Source organism: Gigantopelta aegis, chromosome 3, assembly GCF_016097555.1.
Source record: "Gigantopelta aegis isolate Gae_Host chromosome 3, Gae_host_genome, whole genome shotgun sequence".
In the NCBI taxonomy this organism is placed as follows: Eukaryota; Metazoa; Mollusca; class Gastropoda; order Neomphalida; family Peltospiridae; genus Gigantopelta; species Gigantopelta aegis.
This window is the reverse complement of record NC_054701.1, coordinates 92,971,912-92,995,563: the sequence shown is the minus strand read 5'-3', so window position 1 is coordinate 92,995,563 and position 23,652 is coordinate 92,971,912. Positions and strand designations below refer to the sequence as shown.

Sequence of the window (23,652 nt, the reverse complement as noted above, 5' to 3'; positions counted from 1 at the left end):
CCAAACTGTTCGTGTTCCAATAAAATCGGACGTTTTGCTGTTAACAGAAACACTTCCATGGCAGAATGCCTTGTCTTGTGTAATACATCGTATAATAATAACACCATAAAACATTGTATTTTAAAGTTTATTAAAAAAATATATAACTACACCTTTGTGCTGTACATGTATCCTTGTATACAATCACAAAGTTTTAGATGCATACAGTGTGTGCATGTTTAGCCAACTCTGCTTTCATCATGCTCTCGAGGTCAAACCTTTGAAGTTGTATTGGTAGTAAAATACAGTGCACACAATGTGTATTAAACTTATTAAAGGTTAACTTTATGATTAAATTATTAATTAGGAGCTAAATGGTTTAAATTTATTTATTTTACTGTAAACTTTGAATTCCCAATTAGCAAAAACTATTATTCCTACTTTTGCTTTCAAGCAAGTGCTGCATTAGCAGTCTTACAAAATGTCTATGCTAAATATTGAGAACAAGGATGACATTGTCACTTTTCAGGTATGTCATTACACCGCTGTAGCCTGGCAAAATTGGATGAAATATGTCACTATTCAGGAGTTAATGTTACTTTTTCCTTTTAGCTAAAAACAATTTAATAAAACTTTCCAATATTAAAAAAAAAAATTGAAATGGCCTTTATTGAAAATAAAAACATAAATATTATAATCTTCAGATATTTGACTATAACTAGGCAAAACATTTTTGTTGGGTCTGTCTTTAACTTTACCATAAAGTTTACCTTCAAATCTACTAGATCCGTTTCAGTTTGACTCTGGTGCAACACAGAGATGAAGATGACTAGAAACTACTGTTGGTGGATTTCTGTCTCACAGTTTCCAAACTAAACTTCTATAATAAACTGTTAACCAAAAATGATGATATTGTGGCATCACTTAAAACCTAATTACTTTTTCCCCCCATTTTATGTAATATAAAATTGACACTGTTCTTAATGCCATATATTAAGTTACTAAATCAAAGTTCCACCTTTATTAGCGTTTATAGGTTACAATTTAACCAATATGTTGGTCTCGCAGATTTCCAAACTAAAGTTCTATAATAAACTAATAAACAAAGTTGCTAATACTGTGTCTTATTACTGCGAAAATAAATTCCACGCGAAAATAAAGTATTCTACAGTACTTAAATCCTAATTACTCTTAATTTTTTCTCTTAAAATGTATGCAATATATTAACATTTTTCTTAATGCCATATATTAACTAACTAAATCCTAGCATTTAAAGATTAAAACCTAACGGGTGTCTTGGCTAATACTTGGCTGTAGTACCAAAACTAATTCCGTGTTTGGTAGATAGTGACATAACAACCCTAGATAATACATAGTAGTTTAGAGCCTTTACTATGGCTACTACAAACAAAACTATCAAACATGTTCTTGTTTCATCCTTAAACAAAACAGTCAACTTAAAATGTTCTCTGTATTGACACAGTAAAAAGATGCTGTTGGGTGACTGTGTGTGATCCTCACATAAAAAGAGATGTTTCTTGCGGTAATCGACTCAAACTGGTCAAACACCAATGAACATCTTGCAGAGACTGGTAATCTGGAACACTGGTGAATTTGTTTTTCAATCTATCTTAACAGTACGCAGTCCCGCATTATCACCATCATTTAACAATTACATTAACAGAATCCCTTGGAAATCTGCTGCAACTGAAATGTTCTCTACAACATAGGTGTCGCAGATTGTCAACTTGAACACCACAGCAGTGTTGTTTTTCTTTCTTCACTTCTTTTTCTTCTTTATGGAAAAATTCACAAATCGTCCCTGAAAATGATTCATAAAAACATGTAACAAAATATTTTTAAACACTTAAATATCCTAACAAATAATGAAGGTAGCCCATAGATTATGAACAAATAAACGAACATTTAACAAAAATTAGGAGAGTACTGCAGTACATGTCCCCTACCGAACCTTAAAAATGTTCCTATCTCCTTCGTCGAAGAGCCATAACTCTATGAAACTTGAACATGATAAAACTACACACAAAATGTCATCTAACTATCTTAAAGAATTGCTGAAAAAACCTACGTGCAGGACAGAATGAATGAATGAATGTTTAACAACACCCCAGCACAAAAATACACATCAGCTATTGGGTGTCAAAAACAAGAGGGACAGACATGGAAGAAACGTAGAATCCTCTCTGGTTGGACCGGTAGAAGACTCAAAACACCTAGGCAGACTATCTGAACTAGATTCTAAAGTGAAACAGTTGAATGAGCAACAAATGTAATTAATCTGTGACATAACAATTCAGCAATGAGGGTAGATCTAAGGGAGGACAATGGAGGCCGATCCAAGGAAGGACAATGGAGGCCGATCCAAGAGAGGACAATGGAGGCCGATCCAAGGGAGGACAATGGAGGCCGATCTAAGAGAGTACAATGGGGGCCGATCTAAGAGTGTACAATGGGGGCCGATCTAAGGGAGAACAATGGAGGCCATCTAAGGGAGGACAATGGAGGCTGATCTAAGGGAGGACAATGGAGGCCGATCTAAGGGAGGACCATGAGGCCGATCTAAGGGAGGACCATGAGGCCGATCTAAGGGAGGACAATGAGGGGCCGATCTAAGGCAGGACAATGGGAATCCGGTCACTCCTCAAATGTCAAAACCCTGCTGTCCTAGTTCAATTTCATTAAAGCACAGATATATTTTTCACCTTGCATTTAAAATTAGTTTCTAAACTTGTATAAAGCCATGGAATTTTCACATTATCAGTGAAACATACATCCTTCCATTGACCTAGCAGATCTCGAGGGGGGGGGGGGAGTTTGCATAAGTGATCCCTATTAAAATCCCCTTTTGGAACTCTTAGATCCCTCTTTGTATAAGCAGGGGCATGTATTATGTGCCTGAAGAAAAGATCTACATTTTATATGAAAGGTTACCTCCCCCTGCTGCACAGTGTCCAATCCCATCTGTTCTGCAGTGGCGATCATGTATTCTATTTCTGGCACAGACAGCTGGTACGATGGAAATGGAAGCTGATCGATATCCTTGTCTTTTATGAATGCACTGGAAGAAAACTTGAATCAATAAATCAACCTTTCAACACAGGCTTACAGCTACAAAACATTCAAGCACATCGATCAATAATGTTGTCTTTCAATGAATGGAATGAAAGAATTTAAATCAATCATTCAGAACATGCAAACACCCCAAAAAGATTCAAGCAGACCTACTGTATCAGCAAGAATGTAAACTTTCTGCAGATTAACAGATTTCTGACATAATTGTGGCCATTTTTTTTTTTTTTTAAAGATCACTACAACTAGTTTTTATGAACTTTGCGAGTGCGAGTGCGAATAATTTTTACATGCTCATATACCACTAGAGTTTCGAGCATGTCCGTCCCAGGGCCTGTCTCTGGATAGCCAGGGGCTTGTCCTGGGACAGAAAAAATTTAAGCGGACAATTTTGAAATTTACATCCAAAAATTAAATAGTGGGCCTTTAAAATGTTGATGCACATCTCTAATATAATTAATAAAGTAAATTCTACTCATTAAATTTGGTCGCTAGATTAAATCGGGTGGTCAAAAAGAAATTAGATAAGATGGAGTGGGGTGGGATAGAGTTGAAAATGGGCAGAATTTTGACTGCTCGGTCGAATATTTATATAATATGGAGCATTTTAGAAGAACAGTCCAAAAATAAAGAGAAAGAAGAGAGGATCGGACTATTTAATAATATTAAAAAAAGAAAGTAATTTCGACATCAACTTTTGAACGAAGGTCTAAAAGTTTAAAGTCCGATCTATATGTCCACGTGAGTGGCCTCGTTAAGGCCGTTAGAGTGCACAGCTTGTAGGGACGAGATGGGTTGCATCAAATCAAGAAAACACCTAGATTGACAGTCAATAGACGTTGAAGGTGTAGTGCTGTGCTGAAATACAGATCTTGAGAAGCCGGATCCGTCTGAACGAGAGAGAGAGAATCAGACTAGGGTATAGTCCAGTCGTCATAGGTTGGTATAGTGGTGTGGACGGGCCCAACTCCGGAGGATACGAGATGGTATCACAATAAAACAAAGTAAAGTCTAGAAAAGAGTAGTACGGGCCGACCCCGCTTCCTATTTCTTCTTAGAGTGGGGCGGTCAATCTTCCAGTGCTGCTAGAACAGGCTCGGACATGTAGAGACTAAACGTGAACAACCGTGGCATTCTGCAGAATGGCCGTCGTACAAGTCACGAAAAAAGCAAGTCAACATAGAAATGACATGGAGGAAAGGAATCTCGCTAAAAAAGAATCCAACCTGATGGTGCAGACTGTCGAAACGAGAAGCGTTCCAGTGTTCAATCAGTTCCAATGGCCGCATACATCCCAGTAGAAAACTTCACTTCGCTGATAAAAACAACAAAAGTGAAGGATCCCCAAGTCGAGCCGCGAAAGCACGTGCAGTGTGCACAAACACGTCTTACCACGACGAGCTCCAGACTGGGAATCATTAACTTTGCTCGTATTTTTTTTCTCACTACGCTTGACTTCAGACATTTGTTTTCCTGTTGACATTCCTGATCAGGCATGGAGATAGAAACTAAGGACCAGACATGCCATACTTTTATAGGTCTAGCTAGCTAGAGCACTGGGATATGGTCCTCTATACCTCTTTTGGAGAAATCGTTTTGAGGAACTAAACCAATGTACCCAGTGCATAATCCTACTCATAATTAGCAGCACAATACTAAAGACAATGTCCACTGAATTCATTAAAAAAAAACCCATCAATATCAACAAATGCCCGCATCTGCAATTTGTTGATGTAGTGGTACAACGCTCGCTTGATGAGTGGTCAGTTTGGGATCGATCCCCATTGGTGGGATAATTGGGCTATTTCTCGTTCCAGTCAGTGCAACACGACTGGTATATCAAATGCCGTGGTATCTGCTATCCTATCTGAGGAATGGTGCATACAAAGCATAAAAAAGATCCCTTGCTTCTAATGGAACAATGTAACAGGTTTTCTCTTTAAGACTAGATTTCAAAATTACAAAATGTTCAACATCAAATTCCAATAGCCTATGACTAATAAATCAGGGTGTTCTAGTGGTGTTGTTTAACAAAACAAACGTTTGTTCCTGGAATAACTATTCCCTTGGCAGTACTTACTCCAGTCTGGCCTTGAAGGCCTGTTTAAAATCTTCAGAACAAGCAGATGTCTCATCCTGTGTGTTCGGCTTTACCTCCTTCAACTCATCTGTAATAATGAGAAAAAACTAAATAATACCTGGAGTATTTTGAACTAAGTAAATAATATAAGTTGTAGAAGCATCACGAGGGGTATATGGCTTTTTATGTACCCTTTGTGTGTTCTTTTACCCCGAGCCGAAGGCGAGGGGGTAAAAGATCACACAGAGGGTACATCAAAAGCCATATACCCCGAGAGATGCTTCTACAACGAATTTATCTTGCCGACATGTTAAACCATATAGCCAAATAATCAAAATAACGCCAGACAATAATTGTTAACAATTTATTAATGGAGCCGTACCACGCGGACACGAACGAAACCACTTGCCAGTGACGAAAAATAGTTCCATCGATAAACGAGTTTTTAACTTCAAATGTTTGTAATATGAAATTGTCTGAAACAGATATTAATAAAATATAAAAAAATTGATTGATAATCAATGTTATTTATAATCTAATTATTGCTTTAGCATTAACTGGGGTGGCTGGAAACTGTTAGAAATTACAGACGGGGTATAAGAGAATTTGGCTCCGCCCACAGGGGTATAAGGGATTTGTCCAACGGCAAACAACCAATGAGCTTAAAGAATTTTACATGAAGGTGAGATAATATGAATTTACCACTGTGACAGCAAAATACATCAGTATAGCCAAAAACATTAGATTCATGCAAAATTACCTGTTTCTCCTATTGAACTGGAAAACATCTTGCGGCAATATGATGATTCCTTAAGCTTGAACTGCTCAAAATCCCTGCAAAAATCATAAGATTAACAAACAAATAAAATCTACATTTACTGTATGGTATACGGTCTAACTTTTGTGAGGGCCCTAGAAATAATTATTTTCAGTGCAATCCTAGCTATCAAAATAAATCCAAAAGGTATTGCATGCTTAATGATTTTTTAAAAATTCAAAACGTAAGCTTTGAAATAAATAATTATCCTCCAACTTACTCATGATATCCATGTCATAAACCCATGTGATAATTTAGTGTATTAACCTGGTTAATAATGGTATGCAAATTTGCAAGGTCTCTAGGTAATGTGTTGCTGTGGATGTGTCATTTGCTTACAAGTCAACACCACCTGTGTACCTAAGTGTAACATTTTCAAATATTTATTTAAAATGTGTGACGTCAAACTAATTTGTGCTAATCATGATGATGGCGGCGACTTTAGTACTGTGATTGACTAAAAATTTAATTAAAATGTTATTGTTTTATTATAAGTGTTATAGGATAAATGTCATTTGCTACTCATGTTTTTTAACAGGTAAAATATCAACATAGCCTCAACAAATACTGATTAACGTAGACTGTTGATATTTTACATATTAAAAAATACTCGTCACAAATCCTCTGTTTATATAATTTTCACTAATACAACATTTCCACTTCTAACTGGGTTTTTTTTTAATCTATCAACACGTCTGCTCTGTTTATATTCAGTATTAGGTTGTCATGTTATTAGATGCATGTTTTACGGCCAAATCTAGCTATAATGTAAAAACCTTCAACATTTTCTCCCCTGCTTATGGCAATATTGTACCTCTATATAGACACTTACTTATTGAGTTTGATCAGCTCCGTTCTGATTTCGGCACTGCTGGGAGATAGTTTCTGAGCTTTAACAAGATTCTGTCTCGCCTGGTCAAAGTTAGCCAGGGAATGATGTGCCTGCAACACACAAACAGAATTAATATTTTCACAATACATCTATCTAACAGACCAACTTTGAGTAGAACAAAAACCAGGAACAGATCACAGAAAATGGTTTTCATTTAAGTAAAACACAAAATATGTGGATTAAATAGAGAACATTAAATAAGTGGCCGCTCTTTACCATTTATCTTACAAGTTGTTACAAAACAGATCTAACTTGTGAAGTGAACGTAGTGAAAGTAGTATTCTAATTCTTATATATCCTCAAAACACCAGGGTTAAAGCAAATTTAAACATTGTTTTCCATCTCAAAATTATTTATGGCACTTTTATCTCAGAGCAATCAGTTTTAGGTTAAGTTACATATCATAGGGCAATCAATTTTGATCCTGCTTATTTCATTGGATCGTATGGCTGTGCCGACAAGGTCATCACCTAGAAGAAGACAATTGTTTGTTTTTAAATCAATAACACATGTGTTACTGCCATGGGAGATAATAAATATTGCATGGTGTTCTCACCATCAGATGTGTAAGAAAAATATAAAATGTATCAAAGAAATTATAATATATATACCGTCAGTCATAAAATTATTAGGCTTTAATGCAATCAATCTGTAAATCAAGCCTCTCAAAGAACAATATCTCAGTTGACATTATTGTTCTTTTGACAAAGCAATTTATATATAGTTCAAAATTATGAAGAAATCACTAGATATTAAAATATTAAAAATTCATATACATTCTTATTATATATTAGAAAAAAAATGTATTCCAATAAAATCAAATATAATGAATTTATTCAAAGATGGAGTGTATATCATAAGTTGTATTTATTACCATATATACATGTATAAGTATAAGATATTTTGAGTGTTTAATACTGAGTGAGGTTCAATGACGTGTTGGCAAGAGGTTTGTCGTTTTATTTTATATTAACTAATTTTGATATGTGTATGTATGTATAAAAATATATATACTGTGTGAAAATGTGACCCAAAAATGAAAATAAAAAAATTTAAATAAAAAAATAAATAAATCTGTAAATCAAACCTGTTTTGTACTTATGGTCAGTTTATTTGATTATATCCTTAATCAGCTTTGCACATTTAATGTTTTCACTAAAACAATTCAGTGCACAAGTGACTCTCTAGTAAAATCTTCACTGTAAAATTAATACTGAACATATCTAATACATACTGAACAGCACTGAAAACGCACCACCAAGAAATGTTTGGATTTCGAAAAGAATACCTGAGCAATAAATGTTTTTGTTGTGAACAGCAATAAATGGATGATTAATAATGACAACAAACAAAAAAGGATGCACAATCATTGATTAGATTTAATTCATCTACGTATGAAAGACACGTGGGGTCACAATTAAAAGTCAATAGTGCATATGATCACCATCTGCAGCAACACAAGCCATGCAACATCTTCTTATCGACCCGATAAGTCTACGAATAGTGTTCTGGGGGATAGCATTCCAATCCTGCTGTAGTGCATTTTCCAGTTCTCTGGGGTTATTCATTTGTGGACGACATGAGATTCGTTGACCAAGGTAATCCCAAAGATACTCTATTGGCGATAAATCAGGGGACAGTGCTGGCCATTCAATCAAAGGGACATTATTGTTCACTAGATACTATGTTGTAACACATGTTGTGTGCACTTGGGCGTTTTCTTGCTGAAATGTGTGCATATCCCGATGCTGATGATAGAAGGGAATGACGTGATTTTGCAAGACATTATCCCGGTAGTAAATGGTATTCATTCTGCCACGGCAAACATGGAGTGCTGTTCGGTGATGATAACTGATCCCACCCCACACCATAACACTCCCTCCACCCCATCAATCCGTCTGGTCAAGGCAGTCATTGTGGTATCATTCTCCATGCCTACGCAACACCTGCAACCGACCATCAGCATTCCTTAAATGGAAACAGGATTCGTCAGAGAATAGCACACTATGTCAACGTTGTAATCTACAATGACGATATTTTCCTGCCAAACGTTGGCACTCATTTCGATGTCGATCAGTCAGGATAGGTCCAACATATGGTCTTTGAGCACGCAGCCCAGCTGAGCCAAGACAGTGACGCACAGTGTCTGCAGTCCTGGCAGCTGGCAGTGTTTGATCACGAATATGGAGGCAAACAATATGGCGGTCTTGTCATGGTGTCGTAATAAATCGTTGGCCTGGATGTGGACGATCCCTGGTGGTTCCTGTCTGCTGGTATCTCCTGTGGAGTCTAGTGATTGTTGAATGGTGGCATCCAAACCGCTGTGCAATGACTCTACTTGAAATGCTGACTTGAAGCATGCTTAAGGCATGTTCACATTCCTCAGCTATCAACCTTGTCATCACTTGTTTAACGTTCCCTCAAAGACTACTTCATAAATGAAAGTGGCTTTTCAGAGACCATCTTTTATAGCCCCAATCAGCATGACTTGCACATTCAATTTACGTTTTTCATGCTATGCATGCAATATGTTGTTTTGGTGTTGTGTTTCATGGAGTGTTCATGCAATAGTTTTTGTAAGTTATTAGTCATCATGCATGGTCTATAAGGTAGTACGGTACTTATTCATTGTCATGCATGGTCTATAAGGTAGTACGGTACTTATTCATCGTCATGCATGGTCTATAAGGTAGTACGGTACTTATTCATTGATATCTTTAATGCTGATATACGCCCCATTCACATTTGTTATCATCAATTGGTGGTGTGTTTTCAATGCTGTTCAGTATAGTATATTTATGGATATTCTCAATCTATTTGACACATCTAGCTTTTTTTCAAATAAAACATTGGAGTGCATAAGGTGACTCTATAGTTTATTATCCATTCTGAAATTAGCACTGAATATTTTGAAAATCCAAATAATTGTTTATCAAGACAATTAAGTACCTTGGCCTTCCAGAAATAAGCCTTGACATGTTTTGGGTCTATCTCGAGTGCTCTGTTGGCGAATGGCAGTGCTCGTTTGGGTTCACAGCATTTCACGTAACAGTTGGCGATGTTTGTGAAGATCTTGAGCAGTTGTTTCTGTTGGTACTGCTCCTCCTCGTCATTCTTCAGGTGATATTCTTCAAACACTCTACAGGCCTGTTACAAATAACAAATCAGGGGTGGCAATTGTAACTTGTAAGTGAACTGTAAAAAAGAGGAAATCTAGAGGGGTTCCGCAAATTCTTCAAATCCTAGGTTAAAGTCTGTGCCATCTGACACATTTTGGAGGAAAGGATGATTAAAATGCGATGAAACGCAATGTTCGATGAGAGGAAAACAGCTGATCCAGGGAGAATTCCCACCCCTGATAACTACATACACAAATGAAATAATAAATATTAATGAAAACAAGAATGTCACAGAATTAAATGACTCACCACCATAACCCAACTCAGTGAATAAAGAAATAATTTGTAAATATTTAGCTTTCAGAATTAATCTAGTTCTAAAAAAAACCCACAATTTTTTTAAAGTAAATTTTAAAATGTAAGGTTTTAAAAATTATTATTCAATAAATGTTTAATTTTTAAACCAATGCATAAACCAAATTTCAATGATCTAGGACTTATAGTTTGTGAGAAATGGACCTAAATACAAAACTTAAAATTGGAGTCACTGTCGGAAATGTAATACTTGTATCTCGCCTTTTGGCTTCGTCAAGACAAGACAAGAAAGTAGGTAATGTACAGAATATTTTCCCTCATGAATAACACTGGTCAACAAAAAGATCAAGGTCAGAAGTGCACAAGACATTACCTTGAGGTACTTGGCAAGAGCTTTCCTCCACATGTGATTTTTGTAGAATTCTTCAGCCTCCTGAAAGTAAATAAGTATATAATTAATCTGACTAGTATTTGTAAGTTGTATTTTCTGGCATTCCCGAAATGAACAAGATCCCAAATAATGCCCAGATGATAAATTTCAAACAGCATCACATGTTTTGATGTACAGTTTCACGCCAAGGCAAAAATATGTGTTATTTAATCAATAATTTTTAAATAGAAAAATATATTTATTACAAAAATTGCAACTATGAAACATTTTTTAATTAAAATTAATGTTTGGAAAGTTATTTAATAAGAAGTTCACTTGGAAATAGAGTACTAATTAAAATATCATTCTCTAATACTCTCTCAATATCCCACAACTTCTTTACACTTGTCTACTGCTGTTGCACCCCCTCCTACCCCCTCTCTCTTACCCTTTCCGTCTTATAAATATCATAGAAAGCATTCATATATTAAAATAGCAAAGTTTGTTTAGATACTATTGTTTAAATATGTATTTTGTAAGGCAGTGACAACGGCTTCCCAACCTGTTCACTGCCTATGTTCTGGGGGCAATAAATCTTTAAAAAATAATTTAAAAATAAAAAAATAATAAAACTAGGTGTATAACACCAAACAAACAAAAAAAGTAAAGTTTGTTTTATTTAATGACACCACTAAAGCACATTAATTTTTTATCTTATTATCGGCTATTGGATGTCAAACATACGGTCATTCTGACAGTTTTTTTTAGAGGAAACCCACTGTCGCCAGATAGGCTACTCTTTAAAGACAGGCAGTAAGGGATCTTTTATTTGTGCTTCCCACAGGCAGGATAGCACAAATCATGGCCTTTGTTGAACCAGTTATGGATCACTGGTCGGTGCAAGTGGTTTACACCTACCCACTGAGCCTTGCGTAGCACTCACTCAGGGTTTGGAGTCAGTATCTGGATTAAAAATCCCATGCCTCAATTGGGATCCAAACCCAGTACCTACCAGCCTGTAGACCGATGGCCTAACCACGACACCACCAAGACCGGTATAACACCAAACAAGTCAAGTGACTTCGACTTGGCAACATAATTGGGACGGAGCGGTTGCGAACAAGCTTCATGCTATCAAGCCAGTCTTGGGAGAGTGGCAGTCCTTTTATAGACAGTGCAGGAAGGATGAAATAGTCATGTGTCGTGCTCGCATCGGTCATACGTATTTGACCAATTCATTTATCTTAAAGAAACATCCTCCACCTCAATGTGAGCACTGTTAGTGTACTCTGATGGTACGCCACATTTTGGTGGAGTGTAAGCATCTTAAAGAAACTGGAAAAGATATATTTGGCCAATGTAATGTGATGGAATCATCTCGATTCCATCCCTTATTTGTTTTACAATTTTTACGTGATACTAACTTTTACTCTAAATTTTAATTTTATATATATATATGTGATATTTGTATTTTTGCACAGTTCTTTACACTGTGTTTTTATTTGACTCTTGAATTTTTATATTGATGTTAATCATCACTTCATGTTTTGACTTACCATAGTTTGACACCCAATAGCCGATGTATTTTTCGTGCTGGGGTGTCATTAGACATTCATTCATTCATTTGATGTCTGTGTGTGATTTTGTTTTAAAATATTATGGTAACGTTGCTTTCTCATTCCTACTAACAATTCAATGATATGAGCCAACTTTTGGTGAACAAAAAGAAGCCACATTTCACCAACCAGAAGCACCAACAACCAAATATAACCAAATGAAGAGCATACCTAGGCTGCAGAATAACACTTCATGACTTACATTCAAAAATATACAAACACCTCACGGAGCTTTTAATAGTATTCACAATAATTAGATACCTCTACAAGAATAGGGGTAACTTCGGACTTTGGTAACTTCGGACCAGAGTAATCTCGGCTCCAGGTAATCTTGGACCCCATCGGCTTAGTTAAGAGGAATACTGATGACATTTTTCTACTGGTCTCGACGGTGCAGTGCCTAAGCAAATGTCGGTCTTACAAGGATGACAGGTACAGGGTTCGCATCCCGGTACCAGCTCCAGCCCAGAGTGAGTTCTTAAGGGCACAACGGGTAGATGTAAGGCCACTACACCTTCCTTTTTTCTCATTAACACTCTCAATAACATATATCTACTAACAATTAACCACTGAGGTGTGTGCCATAACAAGTGTGCTTGAACCGTAATTGAATATAAGCACGAAAATAGTTGAAATGAAATACGTTTATTTCAATACGCATCTTTCTCTAAAAGTATGGGACATATACCCAGTTGTACATATATTTTATTTCTAGTAAATAAAACAAGTTTCAATTTCATATATATCTTTATTTTCTAAACATTTTAAAATATTTTGTTAAGACTTTACGCGTCGTGAATATAAAATATATACTAACCAACTATATATATATATATATATATATATATATATATATATATATATATATATATATATTCCAAACGTAAAAGTGAATTCCTGAATAAATAAATATTGCGTTTTTAAAAATTTATATGCTTACATCAATAAACTAAAACAATTTGTGATAACATCAAATATTATATAAACGATTAAGTACTATTTTTATTAATCAGTAATCTAGGCATACAGTTTCTAAAAGTAAACTGAAAGTTCACAGTTGTCAGAGAATTGTAGACCATATAGATGACATTCGTCACATTGGATAACTTCTTGTCGTGGACGCAGAGTATTATAACATGATAAACATGGCTCTGGAACGTCAAGAGCAGCATGTGCCATGTTTATGGATATTTGTATATGCCCCCGTATAACAGTTAAGGTACATAATATATCACTGATGTGAGGCCATGTTTAATTGAGAAGATCTGTGTTTTTACGGGACTTTTTTTGAGAATTGATTAATCGTCTATTATTACATTGATGTTAGTGCTGCTCCGTCGGCTGAGGGTGCTTTGAACTGCATTAGGTATATGGCCTCTCCTTATGAACATTATTCTAATAGTGGGGTCATTTGATTGGTAATTAGCAACGATGAACGTCCAGATTACAGTTCACATACACTAAATGGCCTCTCACCAATGGCTAAATTTGGATTGTTTGATAGGTATTAAAATGTTTATATGCAAGGATATAGTAAGAAGGGGACAGGGTATGAGCAGAATAAATGTTTAAAAGTTAATAAACAAAATATACACAACAAAATGTACAATGAATATATAATAATGTTTAATTAATAACAAACTCGTCTTGAAATAATAATATCAGGTTGTTTAACAACAAACTTTCGTTTGCGTATAACCCAGATATAAGTTGCTTTCATTAATACAGAGGTCGAGATTACCGGTCCGAAATTACCTGGGGCCGAGATTACTCGGGTCCGAAGTTACCAGGCCGAAGTTACCAAAGTCCGAAGTTACTACGTTCCCCTCTACAAGACCTATTATATTAATTAGTGATATTGTGTGTAAAGTGTCCAATTTTGTTCTAATTACAATATTTACTTCAATCACAATTAGATGCATTCATTCAGTAATTTTCAAGCTTCTTTGTATTGGAAGAGAGCAAACCAAACACATCTGAATCACAAACGCGAAGGAGAAAGATGAAAAGATTCCTTGGTCACTCTGGTAGATTCTAACTAATTAGCATTTTGGATGTTTGCAAAAGTCCCTAAAATGAGGTGCAGAGTGACACAGATCAGAGGTCAGCTATAGAATTAAAAAATATTAAGTTTAAGTTTAAGAAAAAATCTGTCAAAATATAATATCAAAACTTACAGCTTTCTCTGCTTTACAGACTTTGCAAATGTTCTCAAATGTAACAGCTCTTCGGTCGTCCTGCAAGGAATATAGTTGGCAAAATGAAGCTATGTAATGCAAAGTTTTCCACTTTTAATTTAAACTTATTCAACAATAAATCCTAAAGCATATATCATGTACTAAAAATGCAGGTTAAAACTTATGCATGTGTAGACCCCAGTAGATTTTATAAAAACAACATGCTCTCCCGTCTACAAAGTTTGGAATGCCCTTGAAATCTGTAGTTAAACCTTGCAAACCATAGGCATCAGATGTCAAAAGTTAAAGTTTGTTTTGTTTAACAACACCACTAGAGCACACTGATTTATTAATCATAGGCTATTGGATGTCAAACAGTTGGTAATTCTAAGAGGAAACTATATTTCCCCATTACTATCAAGGAATCCATAGACAGGAAAGTACATACCACGGTCTTTGATATACCAGTTGTGGAGCACTGGCTGGAATGAGAAATAGCCCAATAGGCCCACTGACGGGGTTCGATCCTAGACCAAACATGCATTAAAAGACTGCTTTACCACTGGGCTACGTCCTGTCCCCAGGTGTGAGAAGAAGCAAGTAACTTGGGGAGTGGGGGTGGGAGGTATATATTAATTTGTATGTTAACACAGGGCAATGGTAAGAGCACTGCACACTATCGACAAATTATCGTATAAAAATGTAACATCAGTCTGTGAATGAGTTTGTACTGTTTACAATCATTCTCTGTGTCAACACGTACCGGAGACATGCGATAGAAGTCATCAACTTCGTCTTTCTCCACAAAATGCAGTAACTCAATCTCATACATAACTGAAAAATAAGAAAAAAACATAAAATATTACCCTACAATACCATGTTCCAGTTAATGTGAAAAGAACCAAAAAGAGTTATTTTGTCTTATGGGATAATTGCTGTTTCAATATACAGTATTTCATTAGATACCAATTTCAGGGTTTAAGCTGAGCCCAAACAATTTATTAATAGCAATTTGGTCAGAGAATCTGAAGTCACATTCAAATTATAGTTAGCCAATTATTTTTAACAAATTCATTGCTCTCTAAAGAACTGCATTTATTTTAACTGTCAAATTAGCTTTTTTGACAATTTAATAATGAAATAAATTTGTCAAATTTAACTTCAATTCACATGTATCAAACAATAGTTTAGTTGGCTGCTAGGTGAAAGTGAAAAGATCACACAAAAGCAGACTTTTCTCGACAGAAGTCAGGCAAGTCATGCTTAAACTTTCTGTGAATACTTCTTACGGAAAGCATCTGCTGGTATGCGTGGAGGACATCCCATCTTGCCGTAAGCGTAATCTGGATGGATGATGAATCTCGACAGTTCTCCTTTCTTCATAGACGATACAGCAATTTCAAATCCAATGAACATTTCACCTGTAAAAACAGTTACAAATATACTTCATGTACATGTATATACTTTATACACACTGTTCATATGCTTTATAATTCCAATCGGTAAATACTCTTCTGTTATAAATGCTGAAATTGGTTCAATTAATATCAAATGACTCTAAAAATTGAAGTTCATAACTGCTTAAACTTCAATTTTGCAATACTTTTGGCAAACTTAATGAACTAAATAGATACTTTTAGCTGTTTTCTTTATTATTTAAAATATCTGTTAATGCTGAACCAGTAACTGTTATTGCAGACATATTTTTGAAAAGGTGTCTGTTATAAAAATGTGAGAATTCCCTCATTCATCTACCGATGGGAAAAGCTGATTCCACACACTGGGGATTCCCCTTGTGCCTTGTCTTTATTTTCCTGAAGAGTTCAACTGTAATTTGACAGTAATATCAGGGCAGTAGCTGGGAATTTTTGTTTTTGGGGGCAACTGAGTAGTTAATAGTCTAAAACTCCTTTTCTTTAAGTTTCTATAATGCTTTCCGAATTTTTTCGGGGGGGGGGGGGGGGGGCAACTGCCCCCCTTGTCCCCCTTGCCCCCATGCTAGGTATGGCCCTGAGTATGTTATATTGATGTAATAGTTAGACATTTGGAATTATAACAATTACAATGAAAATGTTTGTCATTCATTTAGTATGAACCACAGAATCACTTTACACCCTTATGTATGAACAGCGATTCTAAAACATTCTTCACTGTTCATACAGCATGTAATGCAGTTAAGTAGTGCATACTTGCATGAATGTCAAAAACTATAATATTCAATACTTGTGCATAATTTAAGATTTTTCATGTGCATTGTTAATTTTCCCTCACTTTTATTAAATTAAAATATCTATAGGAATTTGAGGTCAAGTGTTTTTAGAGTGGGAAAACTATGTGTATATGTAATTCTAATGTTTTTCTTCTTCAACTTGGCAAAATTAAACAAAACCTTTTCAGTAAACATAACAATAAAAATATTGAGAAAAATTATGCATGCATAATTTATTGTGCAATTATAATTTCTACATGGAAAAGAAATGAGAGCTCCTACCGAAATATAATGCTACTAACTAGCTATCACAACTTAGATCACAAATGAGAGCTCCTACCAAAATATAATGCTACTAACTAGCTATCACAACTTAGATCACAAATGAGAGCTCCTACCGAAATATAATGCTACTAACTAGCTATCACAACTTAGATCGCAAATGAGAGCTCCTACCGAAATATAATGCTACTAACTAGCTATCACAACTTAGATCGCAAATGAGAGCTCCTACCGAAATATAATGCTACTAACTAGCTATCACAACTTAGATCACAAATGAGAGCTCCTACCGAAATATAATGCTACTAACTAGCTATCACAACTTAGATCACAAATGAGAGCTCCTACCGAAATATAATGCTACTAACTAGCTATCACAACTTAGATCGCAAATGAGGGGTGGGACGTAGCCCAATGGTAAAGCGCTCGTATGCTGCACAGTCAGTCTGGATTTGATCCCCGACAGTCGGCCCACCGGGCTATTTCTTGTTCCAGCCAGTGCACCACGACTGGTACATCAAAGGACGTGGTATGTGCTATCCTGTCTCTGGGATGGTGCATATAAAAGATCCCTTGCTACGAATGGAAAAAAGTAGTGTGTTTCCTCTCTAAGACTATGTCAAAATTACCAAATGTTTGACATCCAATAGCCGATGATTAACAACTCATTGTGCTCTAGTCGTGTCATTAAACAAAACAAACTTTAACTGTTAACTTTTTAGATCAGAAATAATATAAAGCAATTCATTTCTCCCATCCCTTGCAATGCAAGAAAGGCGTATTCCATGACGTCAGCCCATGCGGAATAAATCGGTCTTGCATGACCACGTGACTTCTGTTGTTTGAGCTGATATTAACATTGGGTGATGTCACGAAAACAGCAAAACAACACAAGAAATGCTTTTTATATTTCACAAAAAGAAGTAAACCTGCTGTCATAATGAAATTATACTGTCATTTTCAGTTTATACTTTTAGTATAAACCATTTTGGGGTACGATCTTTTCAATGGTTATGATTATTTTATTGTAAGATAAAAAATTAAAAATGTAAGCCTCATCTCTGACAACAAATTATGTACACTCGGATGGAATAGCCCTGTCCCACATGGACACATATGAAGGATTCTTTTAGTCTCCCACTGGACCTAACAAATTTTCAGTTCAAGGGCCATAACAAAAATAAGCAAATTCCCTTGAAAGTCAAATTTAATTGGTACATTTAACTCCTCATGATAAAGCTATACACCAGATTTTAGCTTAATATCTTGGGGAACTGTGAAAAAAACAAACATATGTGGGACAACATGACAGACAAAACCTATAGTCCCCTGTGTTTGGATTGGTAACCCTCAACAAACATGGCGACTGTCAGATACTGAAACATTATGTAACATTATGCAGCTCAGACGGTTACTGAAGATGAACATGTCCAAACCTTTTCCAAGTCTTTTCCTTTCCTCGCAGTTCCTGAGACGTGATGAATCAAACGGTTCATCTGCCAACTCCAAATAACCATTGTAGTGTACTAGAAAGAAAATAAGAGACACAACTTGGAAAATAAGTATTCTAGATAAAGAAAGCTCTGCACTAGAATTAATACAAACAATATACAGGTCTATAAAACTAGTGGTATAGAAGAAATAAAAATTTATATTATTCATGAAAAATATAGGATGAATAAAATATCTCTTCACCTAGAATAATGTACTTAATACTTTGAAATAGAGGTGAGAGGCATTTCTTACAGAACTGTTTATTGGGTTCCTGCTTTGTAACAGATGGTTTTATAGTATACACATACAACATAGGTCTAACTAGTGTTGGGATCATCAGTTCTAATCGGTCTGCACCAACCAATCAACTTATCAACACAAAAGGTTAGAAATATATAGAGATTATTATCCGCGCTTGTGTGTCGTACTGATTTTACGAAACGAGTGTCAGGATTTTTGTATTGCCAAGTGAGAGCGAGGGTAATACACAAATCACAAATCAGAACGACACATATGCAAGTGTAATAATTTCTTTATTATCCATATTATTGTAATTTTTTAAAGAATAACAAGGCCCAAGGACCGTCTCGAAATGTTTCAACCACAACAATGAAATGATGTCATATTTCACAGGCACAGCCTGAGCTAGGACTTGTGAAGCAACGTCATGGTATGACGTCGCTTCCCAAAATTACATCATTATACTTGTTATTACAAGTGTGCTTCATATGATTATTATTAACCTGGTTATGTTGAACCATGTAAGTAATAAATGAACATAAGAACGATTTGAATTTTAGGCATCATGCACCTATTGTCATGTTCACCATACAAATTTCTCATTTTACCTACAATACCTATTTAATATAATTTGTCTTTATGTACACAAAAAAGACAAAAACCAACCCCAACATATTTACATCAATTCCACTGTCTAAACTGGAGGAACAATTACAGTTAACATTTTCTCAAACAATTGATTATGGATTTTTATAATTGATAATCACATCGGTAAAACGATACATTTTAAAAATAATAATTGATTATTGAAACCTCACTATGGCCAACCAAAAGACTTTCACCAAATTATTTAAGATACTTCAGAAATTGCTAAAAACGCATTTACCAAGAAAATATCTATCATCACCAGTAATTGTTTCGTTGAATTAAACTAAAATTTGCCAACTGTTGTTAAATTCACAATTGGCGAGTGATAGAGTTAGTCCTAAGACATCATCTTTACTATTATGATGACGATACCTTTCAAAAGAGAATTTGGAGGAACGACGGGTCCAGCGCCGGGAGTGAGAACTTTCTTCATGACGCGGCCATTATGTTCTTCAGTGATGTCCTCCATCTTCGACATCCTCCGTTCAAACGGCGATCGGTCATCATCCTCGTCGTCATCACAACTACTCGAGTCGTCGGGTTGGTACAGATTCCGGACAATTTCTTCGGTGTCAAAATAAGTATTCATTCTTTCAGTCTCTGCAGGACCAAAAAATCTGAATGTTTTCATTTTTATTCAAAGTGGCATCTTATAGGATAACACATTTTGTTAAAAAAAATATTTAGCTAGTGCATCCATTAGTGATTAAATAATTTTATGTTTCCGGTCTATACAGATTTCTATAATTTTTCGTCAACCATCAACATAATCTAATACTGTAATTTAATATTTTGATGCAAGCTGCTTTTATCTTCCTGTGTTATTTTAAATGGGAAAAGTTTAACATATTAAAAAAAAAATCATAGCTTTCCAAGACCCAACTGAGACCAGGAAAATGACATGAGTAAATTCCGCTAATTTACTCGTAGATTTCAGAGAGCTCTGTACTACAATGAAAGTGATATCTACAATATGAAATGAGCGAGTTAGTAAAAAAAAAAGAAGAGTTTGTTTTGTTTAACGACAACACTTAGAGCACATCATAGGCTACTGGGGACAAACATTTGGTAATTTTGACATAGTCATAGAGAGGAAACCAGCTATATTTTTCCATTAGTAGCAAGGGATATTTTATAAGCACCATCCCACAGATAGGATAGCACATACCACGGCCTTTGATATGCCAGTTGTGGTGCACTGGCTGGAACGAGAAGTAGCCCTATGATCCCACCCCTAACTGAGACCAGGAAATAGACATGAGTTCCGCTACTTCACTCCATGAAATGAGCGAGCTAGTAATGAACAACACTTGTGAATCTCACCTAATGGCTGCTGCTCCTCCTCAACCTCAAACACCACCCCCTCACTGTTCGGGTCTTTGAGGTCTTTCAGATCAATCCCCTCCTTTAGATTTATACACGGCTCATCCATCTGAAAAAACACATTTTAAAATACCCATAATTATTGGACAAATACCTTGCTCTGCTCATCTCACATAGCTATAAACAAGACAGACTTTACTTAGTAAATGGCCTCAGGCCCAAAATACAATCATATATATGTGCATGTAAGTAGTCACATGCAATTGCTCAGTACAATTACAGGGTGATCTGCAACATACATTCACATACTTGTATGTAGACAGCATTGGCAGATATATTGTTATACAATGGTAGTAAAATGATTCAAGAGATAACAAGCATGTTGAGAGTACTGCTAAAACAATACACGTCCCCTACACAACAATTTTTCGTATCTCCTAAATTCAAGGGCCAAACATCTGTGAAAAGTGGGTAAATCACCATGAAAGTTAAACTTGATCAGTAACATTACATGATACAAAATTTCACCTCAATATTTTCAGGTATTGCAAAACAAAAGTCCGGGAAAATATTTCATATCTCCTAAGTTCAAGGGCCATAACTCTGTCAAAACTGAGTAAATTGCCATGAAAGTTAAACTTCATCTGTAACTGTACATCATAAACCTATATACAGTTATATACCTATATATTAAAGTTCAATATCTCAAGGCCTTCTAAAAAAGAAGTCAGGAAAATTTCTTCACCTTGCCTAAATTCAAGGTCATAACTCCGTCAAAAATTGGTAAATCGCCAAGAAAGTCAAACTTGATCTGTAACAGTACATGATAAAGCTACATACAAAATTTCAGCTCAATATCTCAAAGCTTTCTGCAAAAAACATCCGGAAAACTGTATAATTTCTTCCCACACCCCTCTAACAATATTTGTTAGAATTAGTGTAAGTTTAGGGTTAGGGTTAGTTATACACAATACCTGTTTAAACATTTTGTTCTATAAAAGCAACATAATGTTTATATTTCGTAATCCAGTATCACTACGTTTAGCCTTTGAAAAATTAGACATGACTATTCTGTGTAAAATTTCCTCCACAAGGGTGCTTTTGGTAGAAATATAACACGGAAGACACAATGAGGCATTATGGGACTAAAGGTTCATTTTATTCTGTAGACGCTCGGTTCATTCCGTCAAAATACACCCTATGTGATTTATAAGTTTTAAAATAGTCTCACTTGTTGATCCACTGCATGGCCGAGTGGATACAGTGCTCAGCTACAGTCCCGATGATCTGGAGTTCGAAGCCAGACCCTAGCACTACGTCATTTGTAGTGTTTAATGCGATGTCCACTAGATATTGCTAATTCAATACTCCAAATAGGGGGTGCGGGCGGAAATCTTTTTGATAACTATGTTGTATTTGACTATTTGTGGACATTAAAGGGAGAGTAAACTAAAACAAGAGCCTTGTGTTGGAAAGATGCATACCCAGACCACCAACACATACTGACATTTAAACAAATTAAAAATGCGTAATTTTAGAGTTAATAAAAAAACATGATTATTCCTGCTAACCGGGGGTAGCCATTTTGTTTCATTTTTGTGACGTCCGGTGGTATAGCTTGGGGCTAAGTGACATCAGCTCCGTCCATCTGCTCTATGCACAGTGTAAACAAACGGTCTAATTTACAACCAGGCGCTTCGCTTTCCTCAACCTGACTTGTAAAACAACATAAATGACTTGATAGTATGATAAACTACTTAACTAAATAAATTTCAATTTGGATCAATAGAACGAAATGGAGTTATAGTATTTTTCTTTTTAAAAAAATCCAAAGGAAAAAAAAGCATATTATTAGGCCTATTGGTATGCTACGTTCGAGCAAAAACGACCACTCACAATACCCAAGTGATAATTTTATTTTCCTTGGGACTACGTAATTGGTCAGCTTTTTTATTTTAGATGGGAAAGTCTACTTAATCAAGGGTTTTACAGAATTACTTACAGTAATAAAGCAGGATGGCTGATAATGTCCATTATGATTAGAGGGGTGTCTGTGCCGTTAACACACAATACCCTGTGATCTGAATAAAAAGGCACATCTTTTTAGTGTGTCTAGACACAGTGTCTGGGGACCGTCTACAAATACACCCGCCAATCAGGAACCACAGATACAGGCCATAAAAAGAAAAGACCAATTAACTAAGAAAATACTCCGATTATTATTTCAGTAGGTGGGTTAATTTATGTACAAAACATAATACAGTTATTTCAACACTTTGACAATGGTGGTTTATTTTGTATTAAAAATAATATATAATTGTTGCTGGCTTACTGGAATGACTATTATTACAGAATATTGCGATGCAGCCGCAAAAATCGGGTATGTTTTATTTCTTCAGTTCAAAAGAAGGAAAGAAAGAATGTTTTATTTAACGATGCACGCAACACATTTTATTTACAGTTATATGGCGTCAGACACATGGTTAAGGACCACACAGATATTGAGAGAAGAAACCCGCTGTCACCACTTCATGGGCTACTCTTCGATTAGCAGCAAGGGATCTTTTATATGCACCATCCCACAGACAGGGTAGTACATACCACAGCCTTTGATATCCCAGTCATGGTGCACTGGCTTGAACGAGAAATAGCCCAATGGGCCCACTGATGGGGATCGATCCCACACAGACCGAACATCGAGCGAGTGCTGTACCACTGGGCTCTTCAGTTCGAAGACTAATTCCTGACATGATACGTTAGGTATTATGTAACCACCAGCTTGCCAGAGGGCATATTTACTGGGATGGTACAAAATGGCTGCACCCGTCACATTTAACCATTTTATTAATTAACTATACGATTATACTTGTTGATATTAAGCAATAATGTGCATTATATATCATTGAATATGCACACCAGGTCAAATGCCTTAATTGTCCCTTCCTTTAATGCTGGTTTTGTTGTTGCAAATTTTGTTTTACCAGCTACACATACCAGAGAT

General features: G+C 35.7%; 1 protein-coding gene across 1 annotated transcript in view; it reads right to left on the bottom strand.

Moving 5' to 3' along the window:
• Positions 1 to 113: 113 nt before the first annotated feature.
• LOC121369358 (inactive peptidyl-prolyl cis-trans isomerase FKBP6-like) overlaps positions 114 to 23,652 on the bottom strand; it is a 25,513-nt gene continuing 1,974 nt past the window's right edge. The window contains exons 2-14 of the mRNA XM_041494389.1: positions 20,652 to 20,760; positions 19,701 to 19,928; positions 18,383 to 18,472; positions 15,745 to 15,876; positions 15,219 to 15,289; positions 14,456 to 14,515; positions 10,666 to 10,725; positions 9,808 to 10,005; positions 6,799 to 6,908; positions 5,910 to 5,983; positions 5,150 to 5,237; positions 2,932 to 3,058; positions 114 to 1,801 (exon numbers count right to left, since the gene is read on the bottom strand). Coding sequence (XP_041350323.1) covers positions 1,760 to 1,801; positions 2,932 to 3,058; positions 5,150 to 5,237; positions 5,910 to 5,983; positions 6,799 to 6,908; positions 9,808 to 10,005; positions 10,666 to 10,725; positions 14,456 to 14,515; positions 15,219 to 15,289; positions 15,745 to 15,876; positions 18,383 to 18,472; positions 19,701 to 19,928; positions 20,652 to 20,760 — 1,389 coding nt within the window. The 3' untranslated portion in view covers positions 114 to 1,759. The remainder of the gene's footprint in view (positions 1,802 to 2,931; positions 3,059 to 5,149; positions 5,238 to 5,909; positions 5,984 to 6,798; positions 6,909 to 9,807; positions 10,006 to 10,665; positions 10,726 to 14,455; positions 14,516 to 15,218; positions 15,290 to 15,744; positions 15,877 to 18,382; positions 18,473 to 19,700; positions 19,929 to 20,651; positions 20,761 to 23,652) is intronic.